We start from the raw sequence: 10733 nt of genomic DNA on the forward strand, positions 1-10733 counted from the left end.
ACACTTCAGCTCTTCGACTCTTCCCTAATTGTTTCCTGTGGACCAGTCTTGCTCTCCTCAGCTGTGTTGCAGGGCTCTTTGTGGGGAGCGTGCCTGCGTCCCCTCCAACTGTCCCCAGCAGAGCCTGTGAAGCGCAGTGGATGCTGGGTGGTCGCATGTGAAGTCTAACACCTATGTGATACACGGGGAGATGATTGGGTGGGGCTTCGGGGGCGGGGGTCTTATTCAGAGACAGGAAATCACTTGGGGGAGAGGAAAGAGCAATTAGTCTCAAGATTACCCCAGAGCATGTTCTGGATAGGTTTGGGCCAAGCCCCGCCCCTCCATCCCAGGTGCCGGTCCCCGGCCCCACCTGGCCGGCTGCTGCTAACTTCTTAAAAGTAGCCGCGAGGAGCGGGGAGCAGCTGGGAGGAGGAGGAGGAGGAGGATGAGCACGGAGCATGGACAGCAGCAGCAGCCTGGGGGCCGAAGGAGCCGTGGTTCCGGGGACAAGAAGTCGAGAAGGCGTAGCCGGCGCAAAGAAACCTACTCCATGTACATCTACAAGGTGCTGAAGCAGGTGAGGGCGGGGCCGGCGCGTGTGGAGTGTGCCGGCCTCGGATGGTTGCTGGACCGGATGGGAGCTGGGACTGGGTTTGGTCCCGGCACTGAGGCGAGTGGCCTCATGCAGGCTGTGCTCGCACTCGGCCCCTTCCCCTCTCGGGAACAGTCATACACCTGGGATGGGCAGGGGACATTTAAAGCCTGCTCCCACCACAGTCTAGAAGCTGTAAGTGCTTTCGAACAGACAAGATGATCATGTGGAACGTTAGGTGGGACATAACTAAAAGGGAAGACCACGAGAGGGTGCTGGGCTGGAGGTGATCAGGTGCCCAACACATGACGGTACAAACAAGTGCTAGCTAGAGACGGCTCGAGCCAGGAGCGAGTCACTGAACTGAAGCCTTGGGGAAGCCTCCCAGACAAGTGGCACTCAGTCTGTGAGGGGCTGGTCTCCCTTATAGACGAGGAACCCGAGGTCCATAAAGGCTCAATGAGTTGCTGAATCACATGACCTGACAGCAGAGGTCATGGCCCCCTAGCTCTGGCCAAGCCCCTTGAATACTTCCTGTTGGTCCCACCCCTAACCCACAGGTGCCCTCTCAATTCAGGCAGCCTACCAGCGCACCCATGAGACGCACCTCCTCCTGGGACTCGCATACTGACTGCCACCTGGAGCACTGATGGGCACCCAACCACCAGTGTGTCTGTCTGGAAGATCAAAGGCACCCGGCCGGAAGCTCTGCCCGGCTCAGCAGAGCCCAGCTGGGAGGAGGCGGGGTCACTCCGTTGCCTGCCAGGTCCCTCCAATCTGCCTGAGACTCTCACCCCTCCGTTAGGTTGGATTAGAGGTGAAGCCTGTCTCCAGCCTGAATCCCATTAGCAGCTTTAATGACCAGACAACCTGGTCTCTGGGCATGCGTGGTGGCAGGGGGCAGACTGCCCAAAAGGGCAGCACGGGTGGAGAGACTCCAACGTCCTGAAGAAAGTGGGGTAAGCGCGGGTATTAGTGAGCCCTGCAGCTCAGCCTGACTCGGGGCTCAAAACTTCTAAGGGTTGGACCAGGACGGGCCTTGAAGGGGAGAGCGGCTGAGCGAGTTACCCACACACTGTGAAACACTGTCAGTGGCAGAGAGGCCGTTTGTCCCCGACAGCGCTGAGGAGAGCAGGAAGTGACGACAGCACAGGGGTTTAGGTTACACCGACCTCGACCTCGTATGGGCTGTCAGTGGCGACCAGAGGCGTCTAGTTCTGTCTCCACCATTGGCTTGACATGTGTCACTGGGGGGTCACTTTATAGAGAAACACTTCGCGCCTGCCTACTCGCATTTTAGGATTGTTATCGGTCCCGGCCATTTGTTTCACTAGAGATCACCCAGTTCCAAAGCTGGTGACAGAAGACGACACCGAGGCTGAGGAAGGTGCCTGACCTGAGGTGACAGGGTGATTCACGGTCCAGCCGCAGACTCAGGTCTCCTGACTCCTCGCCTGGTGCTGACACTGTGTCCCTGAGTGTGTGCTCTCTGGCAAGTAATTCGGTGAATATCTACCAAGCTAAGCGCGCACACCCTCTGACCTGGCAGCGCCCCCTCTAGGAACAGCCTTCCTTATGCTCACTGGTACAAACGTTCAAAGGTGTATATCTACCGTAACACAATCTAACAGCAAGGAAACAAACAAAACCCCTAAATGTCCATTAGGAGAGGAATGGTGATCTGAACTGATTGCTCCGCACTCTGGAACACCGTGCAAACGCACGCACTCCACGCACAGAGGAAAAAGCCGTGATTCCTTTTGTCAAAGACGGACGCTCACATGGGCGGGTACGGGAACTTGATGGCGTTTACCTCTTGCAATCGGGAGAAACTTTTTCTTTTTAACCCAGATATAGGAGTATAAAAACGAATCCCTATTTTCATGTCTCTTGGCCTCTGGGAAGAGGCTGGTGAGGTGGCCTTACGGTCCTGTCTCTAGCTTCCTACATCTGTAAATTGGGGCTGGGGTCTGCGGCATTAGGCAGAGCCTCCCCATTAACAGAGCTGCCCTGCCATTTCTCCAGGTGCACCCCGACATCGGCATCTCTTCCAAGGCCATGAGCATCATGAACTCCTTTGTGAATGATGTGTTTGAGCGGCTGGCCAGCGAGGCCGCCCGGCTGGCCCAGTACTCCGGCCGAACCACACTGACGTCCCGCGAAGTCCAGACAGCTGTGCGTCTGCTGCTGCCTGGGGAGCTGGCCAAGCACGCCGTGTCTGAGGGCACCAAGGCCGTCACCAAGTACACCAGCTCCAAGTGACCCGGGGGCCTGACTTAAAAATAAAGGGTGACCTGTTCCTGCACACTGGTGATTTGAAAAATGGATGTGTGGAGGTGAGGTGTGATTTGGGGCAAGGGTATCGTCACTCTATGGCCACCAAGGTGGAATAATGATTCATATGTTGAAAAAACTGCTTTCCAGGTATACCCCATCAGTGACACATGATAAATGGTTGAACAGGCAGTGAGCTGAGGTAGGATCCGGAGCTGGATTAGCATCCTGGATATGCTGCCAGCTCTTTCCATCACGCTTTCTTTGGGCCTGAAATTCCTCGTGTTTGTTACTCTTTGTGATGCCATTTCTGGCAAACTGTCATTTCTGTCCTGTGCTGGGCATGGGGGCTACGCAGATCCATTCTTCAAGATACACAAACAGGAAATCCCAAACCAGCTTCCCAAGAGCCTGCCAGGATCTGTAAGATGTTTTTTCTTTTCCTCTAACGTCTTCCCCTTCATTTCAGAACAAATTGGTGGGAATGTTTTGAGACTCCTAACTTTCCTGCCCCAATTTTATTCTGAAAATCTCAAACCACAGAAAAATCGCAAGAAAGTACAGCGACCACTCGTATGTCCTCAGCTAGATTCACCACTTAACGTATGGCCCCATTGCTGTCTTTCTCTCTCTCTCTCTCTCTCTCTCTCTCTCTCTCTCTCTCTCTCTCTCTCTCTCTCTGCCTCTGCTCTAGCTCGTGGTCATGTGACCCATAAATGCCGTCCCAAGCTCTGAGGGGCTGGGGGTGGGGCGGGATTTAGTGACTAAGTCCAAAATCCCTGTGCTCTCTGTAACTGGGCAGACTCGGCTTGCCGCCTTCGACGCCACGTGCTGAGCAGGCTTACCATGGCCACGGCCGACACCGCGACGCAGTCCTGCGTGCTTCACACACACTTTCTCACGAAGGGCCTCACGTGGAGGTGCCCTGAGATGAGAGCCGATTAGCCACAGCCCCCTCGCACGGCCTTAGAATACTGAGACAATGGGACAGAACTCTTGAATCTGGGCCGTTCTGGCTTCGTGGGGTGCAGTCAGGATGGAACCACAGGGGTTCTGTGGATTCCATGACCAGGTCATGAGTACTGGGCACCATGTCTGAGGGGTGAGTGAGGGGCTCAAGCAGAGCCCCCAGGGCTGGGAGAGCGAAGGGCAAAGTGCACCCGGGGTCCCGTCAGGCTGGGGCCGCTGGGTGGGGAGGGGTTGCATGCTGGGCCAGCCCCGGCCGGCACTGGCTTTCCCGCGGCAACCTGGTTGCCCCTGCCTGTGGTCAGCTTTTGCTCCTCAGACTTCCTTTGGACTATTCCAGAAGCAGGGCTCTGCTCTGGGGAAGGGACCGTTCTGCACAGCCGCCCCTCCCCCCACTCACTCCCGCCACCCTGGACCACTGCAGCACCCCTGGGCGTCACCCTCACTCTGTCTGCCGACTCCAAAAGGCCATGTCCAGCCTTCATTCTCCTTGGCCATTGGCCCTAATTATTGGCGTCACCCATACCGCTAAGCCCCAGTGTGCTCACGGAAACTACCCGCTCGTTCCCCCGCTGGCGCCATGAGTAACCCTAACATCACACCTTCTGGAACCCCCAGTTCCCACTCCTGAAAAGGCTCAGCAGCACCTGCCTCCGCCCCCCACCATTCCCACTGCTGAGCCCCAGAGCACCCCATGCATGCTGTCCCCTCTCCAGAGCTTACCAACGCCTCTGGGACTCCTCCCACGTGACCCTGCAAGAGCTGCTGGACCAAGAGCAGCCCCTGCTCGAACCCGTGCCCAACCGGGAGCGGGAGCGGCAGTCCTTCCAGTACAGGCTCTCCTCGCTCTACCTGTACTACCTGGGGCTGCTGCGCAGGTTCGATACCCTCTACGACCAGATGGTGCAGCCGCAGAAGCGGCGGCTGCTGAGGCGCCTGCTGGACGGCGTGGCGGGCCGCGTGCTGGAGCTCAAGGACGAGCTGGTGCGCGCAGACCTGTGCGAGAACCACTGTCTGGACCACGTGCTGCACGACCTCAAGCTCACCCCGGTGGGCGGCGGCACGGAGCCATGGCCCCACCAGCGGAGGGGGGCTGGGGGGCCTCGACCTCCCTGGGACACACCGGGTCTTGGCATATCTGCAAGAGAAGGGGGGCAAGCAGATCAGATCAGGGGAACAGCTTCAGGAAGGGGGGTGGGAAGTGGGAGGCACATGCCAAGTACTTGGGGGTGGCTAGAGCGTCAGGCTAGGGTCCCTCGTGCGGCTGGGAAGATCCATGCCCTGCAAGGGATGGGCGAAGAGTCCTCTAGAGGCTCGCTTCCCAAAGTGTGGTCCGCGGACCGGCCGCAGCAGCATCGACGAGGAGCTTAGTAGAAATGCCAAACCCCTGGCCGCACCCAGACCTACTGATCGGCACCTGCGTTTCTGGGTGATCTGCATGCACAGCAGGCGACGGAGCACAGGGAAGCTATACCAGCCTCCAACTGGCCCCCCAGGTCACGGTTCACTGCTCCACACCGAGGCAGTCTCAGAGGTTCCCCAACCAGCTGCAGCAAACTAAGCTGTGGACTTGAAAAAACAGACTCTCCTGGCCCTGCCATTCCCATACAGCAGTCTGGGGAGGGCCTAGGAGTCTGCATTTTAAGAACTTCCCAGCTGATTCTCATACACAGCCAGGTTTGGGACCACTGCCCTTTAGCCACCATGATCTTCCAGAATTCAACTCAGCCACATGGTGGGGACAAGGGAGAGAGGGCTGACCGTTGGCGGGATTCACTTAGGGAGGAAAACAGCGCCGGGGTCTGTGTCAGCAGCTGAAAATGCTAGCGGGTGGGCCAGAGGGCCGGCCGGCGTTTGATTCCTGACGCTCCTTCCCCCGTATCACTCCAAAGGCCGACCTGGAGGTCCCGATCCCCAAATACTTCCAGCTGGAGCAGTCCAGCATCCTGAGGGAGCGAGGGCAGATACTGGCAGAGATCCTGTCCAAAATGGAAACACTGTCCCTCAAGGAGGTAAGTCAAGGAGACACCCCCAGGCCCCGGCGTCCGGAGCAGAGACGCGGCCCTCCAGGACACAGAAGTGGGCCCTGTCCTGCCTGCACCCACCTCTTCGGGTCATCCCTGGCCTCCTTCAAGGATGTTCTCCTGTCCGGCATCAAGAAAGAGGGCCCGGACTTGGGCCTCGAGATGCCCTGGCAGGACTGTGCCCCCAGTGTCCTTTGGTGGCTGACCTCCCGGCTGCCTGCACGGATGCAAGACCTCCCGTATCGTCTTCTGTGCCTTTGCCTCTGCTCTGGCCAGAGCTTTCTAGAAATGCACCGGACCGACGCCATAATCCTCCTGCAGTCGGCTGAGCGGGCCAGGCAAGGCCGGCTCCGAGCCGCCTTCATGCGAGAGATTCGGAGAGAGGAAGAGCGGAATCAGAAGATGAGGGAGGACGGGCGGCACAAGTTCAGTCAGGACCAAGCGGCTATCACCATACAGAAGGTAACCCCCCAGTGCCCAGGAGGAAGAGCAGGGCGGTCACCTCCTCCAGGAAGCCTGCCTAGCTCAGCAATTGATAACAAAAGGGCAGGTGCTTAGATTTGATTGCCCCACACCGGATCCTAGACTAAGAACCTTTATCAGTCGATGACTATCTATATTATTCGTTATTATTTATTCTACATCTCTGTCTCCAAAAAGACTTAAATGGGAGACCATAAAACCCCTAGAAACAGAAGGATCATTAAAACTAGGGGGGAAAAGATCTATAATAAGGCAGCAGAACAGAGTAGATGGCCACTCCAGAAACTCTTAAGGCCGTTAAAAATGAGTCACTAAAATCTACCCTGAGCCTCCTGGCAGCTGAGACAGAAGGAACCATGATGAAGAGGACAAATGTGACCCACGCGTCCTCGGGATCTGTGCCACCTGGGGCCACCCTCCACTTTAACATGGACATGACATGGCCTCGCACCCCATCCTGCCTCCCTGCAGAACACACAGTCCCATCCCTAGTTTTCGCCATTCCTTCCTACTGTTCTGGAGGTCACTCCACACCTCTCGGTCCCTAATGTCCCCGAGTGTGTGAGCCTGGCCCCTTCTTCACTGCCCAAGAGGCCGCTGACACAGGCCCGCTCTGGGCGGTAGTGGCTACCAGCGTGACGAGGCTGCAGGAAAATTTCGGTGCAGGAAGGGGCCACTTTGCTCCTGCAGCCATCACCGCTCCTGCGGCCCACTGTCCCTGCTCCACCCCAGGAATTCACCTGGCGCCTTTTCTCTCCAGAAGTGGGCCCAGAATGGCTGGCGTAGCTCTGTGTCTTTCTCTCTGGTATCATCAGCCTCCTCTTTCATCTTCTCTCTCTCAAGTCTCAATGCCTCCAAAGCTTCTGTCTGCTAGCCCAACAGAGGGAACTTAGAACCACTTTCTACCAAAAACCAAAAGCAAACCAACCAACCAACATCAACCCCGAGAACAGATACCCTCCCCAAATGGAATAGATTTTGGTTATTGATCAGTACGCAGCGTCCCAATCTAAGCCCCTGCATTTGGGTGACTGAACCAATGTCCAACCGCCCGATGGAGGCAGAGGAAGCCCTTGTCCACAGGACTCACCAAAGCGAGCCCTTTGAGAAGAGAGTCGGCCCCAAAGACAGAGCCCCACTTCCCCTCCGGGGAGCCGAAGCAAGTCATTCTGTCCCTTGAAACCAGACTTCAAGGGTATGGAAATCCTGCATTCCAGCCTTGGGGTTCTCCAGCACATACACTAATCAAAGGCCAGTAAGGGCGCTGAATGAAAAGCACTTAGTTACTAGTCCCAGCAGCAGGACTAGAAGCCAGAAGCCAGGACAAGAACCTGCTCGCTGGGGCAACGTTAGAGACTGGATGCTGCCTGCCTCGCTCTGCCCAGGGCCCTGCCCTCCACTCGCTAGCACCAGGCCGTCCCCAGGTCTGAGAGCGGCTAGCCGCCTGGGAGAAGAGCACCGGGCGAGGGGCCGGGAAAGCCGGCCCCGGTCTCAGCTCTGCAGGGACAGTCTTCGGGCCTGGGTGAGGCCATGTGCCGTCTGCAGCCTCGGTCCCCTCACGTCACAACTGTAGGAATTAATTAGGGGAGCTCCGCAGTCCCTGAGGCTCTGATGACGGGTGGAATCAAGTATTGATTCCAAGTGCTGTGCGAATTCAGACACGTGAGAGAAGATGGTACTTGAACTCTGAGCCTCAAAAGGCACTGCGGAGTCGAAGGTGTTGATGAGGAGGGAGTTCCTGGGGGCCCCTGCAGCTGGGCTGTGCTGGCGCACCCCCACCCCGCCCCGTCCGGGGCTGTTCCTGCTCAGGTGTCCATGAGCTGCCCCCCTCCACAGGCTACCCCAGCACTCCTACCCACCCCACTCTCAAACCTCCCCTGGCCAGACCTTCCAGGGAACGGACACCTGGGCCGTGTGTCCCCCCCAGGTGTGGAGAGGTTACCTGCAGAGGAAGCGCACTCTGCAGGACCGGCAAACAGAGATGGAATTCATTGGCATGGTGAGTCCCTCCCTGGCCACTGCGGGGGGCACAGGTTGGCCAGCGCATGGGGCCTCTCCCCTCATCTTTGTCCCTCCGTGCCCCCACCCCAGAGCGCAGCCTCGTACAGCTGCTCACTGTCCACACCACCCACTGCTCAACTGTGGGGGGTGTGATGGAGGGATGCAGGACGGTGCGGGGGTGGGGGGCGAGGGACCCTTCAGGCTTTAGTTGAGAAAGACGGGGAAGGACCAGAAAGCCATTTTCTAGCCAGGTCCCCTCTTCCCGTTCTCTCTCCTACAGCCCTTAGAAGGATCTCAAATATGGGTGTGGGGTGAGGGATAGGAGCACGGAGCGTCCTGCACCCCAAGTCCAAGCCCCTGGCAGGAGGAGAGGCCGCACGGTTGGCTCAGCCAGCGGAGGGAGGAGGCCGAAAGGCCAGTGGGAGGCTCCTGCAGCCTCTGGGAGAACCACAGGGGGCCTGAGCTGGGATGGGGTACCCTCACACACCAGAGCATATCGGGGGGTCGTGGGCTCCCCACTTGCTCTGGGGGCCCCGGGCTCACTTCTCCTCTGTGTCGGGAAGCAGGGATCGTGTGAACGGCAGGTGCGAGAGGAGTGTGGGTGCTAGACCCTGGGGTGTGCGCACAGACCTGCGCCCTGAATTTGTGTGTCCTCTGCTGTCTGAGGCTTCCTTCACCCAGCCAGTCTCCACGGACTTAGGAAAGGAAGGGTGACGGGGGTGAGGGACATGATTCCTGGGAGGAGCCTGGCAGTGAGGGCCGGGGGACCAGAGGGGTTGGAGGTAAGGGCTGGGGTGGCGACTCCAGAAGGTTTGGGGGCTTCAGAAGGAAGCAGGGCCCAGAGGCCCATCATAGGAGTGGAAGTCAGAGGCTTGCTGGGGGGCTAGGGAGCTGGACCCCCAGGAGGCCGGGTAGGGCCTTGGTGGGGAGGAGGCAGGGGGTGCATGGCACGGCGGTGGGTGAGGAATGAGCCGGGCCACCGGGCCCATCAACAGTGTGAGCTCAGCGTTTTCAGTAATTGTCTCTGCGCGGAGTGATATTTAAAATACATTTGGGAGCCAATGAGGCGGGAAAGTGGCTACGAGCGCGGCTGCCACCGGCGGCCGGGCGGGGAGTGGGTGGGGGCTGGGGCCGGAGGCTCGCAGGGGAGGGTGCGCAGGGGGAGCGGGCAGGGGGGCCGGCCCCGGATGCATCTCGCAAACTCATTATCAGAGTAATTTACACAGACGAGTTTCGGCTCCGAACACAATTTCTCCTGATGCAGGCATGCCCGTTGTTCCGTGCGGGTGTGTATGCGAGGCCTCGCGCGCGCCCTGTCTTGGGAATGAGTGGGGGCAGGTGTCTGTGCCTGGGGCTGGGTCCTCCCCACTCCCACCCCTGAGTCCCTCGGCCTCCTTCCCACTTCCCCAGCTCCCCTTGCCCAACCAGGTGGCACCCTTGGGCGTCAAGACCATCGCCTGCCTCGGGGACAGTGTCCGGAGGCTCCTCCAGGTGGAGAAGGAGCAGGAATACCAGTTGGCCATGGTGAAGACCCAAGACACTCTCAAAGAGACGGAGGGGCCCGACATGAAGGAGAAAATGAAGGAGCAAATCCGACAGTGGTTTATCGAGTGCCAGTCAGTGTCCCCAGCCTTAGCTGGCTCAACCCTCCGCCCCTTCCCCTCCTCCCTCCAGGGTCCCTCGCATACGCTGCTCTCTGGTTCAGACCGTCCTCCATTTACTTCTGTATCCTTCCCACTGTTGACACTGCTTTAAACCTTAGCTCCCCAACCTGTAGGGACTCTGCAAGACGCTTACTCTCCAGTGCCCTCAGCTGGAAGAGAAAATGCCAGACACAAGGTGGAAAAGCATCCTGGAATGTCCTTCTGAGCTTCTGTCCTTTCTTTTCGGAACTATTCTGTTCCTTTCCTGTCCCTCAGTTCCTTGTCTCATTTCCATCTTTCTCTATCCATGGTCATTCACCTATCCACTTTCAACACACTCTCTCATCTACTCCATCTCATATCCACCTTCACAACTGTCCATTCACCCACCCGTCCACCTCTCTGACCGCCTTATGTTCACTTAGTGCCCTTACTGGCCGATTCCCTGATTATCCAGATGAGTCTTTAGGTGGATCCTACATGATCTTTGCAGACAAGACTCCAGAACAGGTACCCTGGAGGCGGGGGTGGGGGGCAGGAGACTTTCTGTGGCGGGTGGAGTCTGAGGTTACGGAGAATACCAGGTGTACGCTGAGGGAGGCGGAGGTGGCTGGAGGAAGTATGTGTATTTAGCAAAACCGCCTGGGGAGCAGGGGGCGCCTGCGTCCGGAGCAGGCTTCCTCGGCCAGGGGGAGGAAATGTCTGCTAAGATGACTGTGGCTCTCGAAGCCTCCAGGCCGAGGGAGAGCAGCAGCTCTGATCGGGACA

The 10733-nt window shown here is 58.1% G+C and overlaps 2 protein-coding genes across 2 annotated transcripts in view; both read left to right on the plus strand.

Annotated features, from left to right (window-relative positions):
- The first annotated feature begins 214 nt into the window (after nt 1-214).
- On the plus strand, nt 215-3453 carry H2BK1 (H2B.K variant histone 1). Its single transcript, XM_039861331.1, has 2 exons — nt 215-559; nt 2600-3453. The coding sequence occupies exons 1-2, from the start codon at nt 428-430 to the stop codon at nt 2834-2836; spliced, it is 369 nt and encodes a 122-aa protein (XP_039717265.1). The 5' UTR covers nt 215-427; the 3' UTR covers nt 2837-3453.
- A 171-nt stretch (nt 3454-3624) lies between these two features.
- Nucleotides 3625-10733, plus strand: part of DRC11L (dynein regulatory complex subunit 11 like) — a 16942-nt gene continuing 9833 nt past the window's right edge. Inside the window, exons 1-7 of the mRNA XM_039861285.1 lie at nt 3625-3950; nt 4531-4864; nt 5707-5826; nt 6115-6300; nt 8249-8320; nt 9733-9938; nt 10391-10475. Of these exons, the coding sequence (XP_039717219.1) occupies nt 3940-3950; nt 4531-4864; nt 5707-5826; nt 6115-6300; nt 8249-8320; nt 9733-9938; nt 10391-10475 (1014 nt within the window). The 5' untranslated portion in view covers nt 3625-3939. The remainder of the gene's footprint in view (nt 3951-4530; nt 4865-5706; nt 5827-6114; nt 6301-8248; nt 8321-9732; nt 9939-10390; nt 10476-10733) is intronic.

Source organism: Pteropus medius, unplaced genomic scaffold, assembly GCF_902729225.1.
Source record: "Pteropus medius unplaced genomic scaffold, Ma_sr-lr_union100, whole genome shotgun sequence".
Taxonomy (NCBI): domain Eukaryota; kingdom Metazoa; phylum Chordata; class Mammalia; order Chiroptera; family Pteropodidae; genus Pteropus; species Pteropus medius.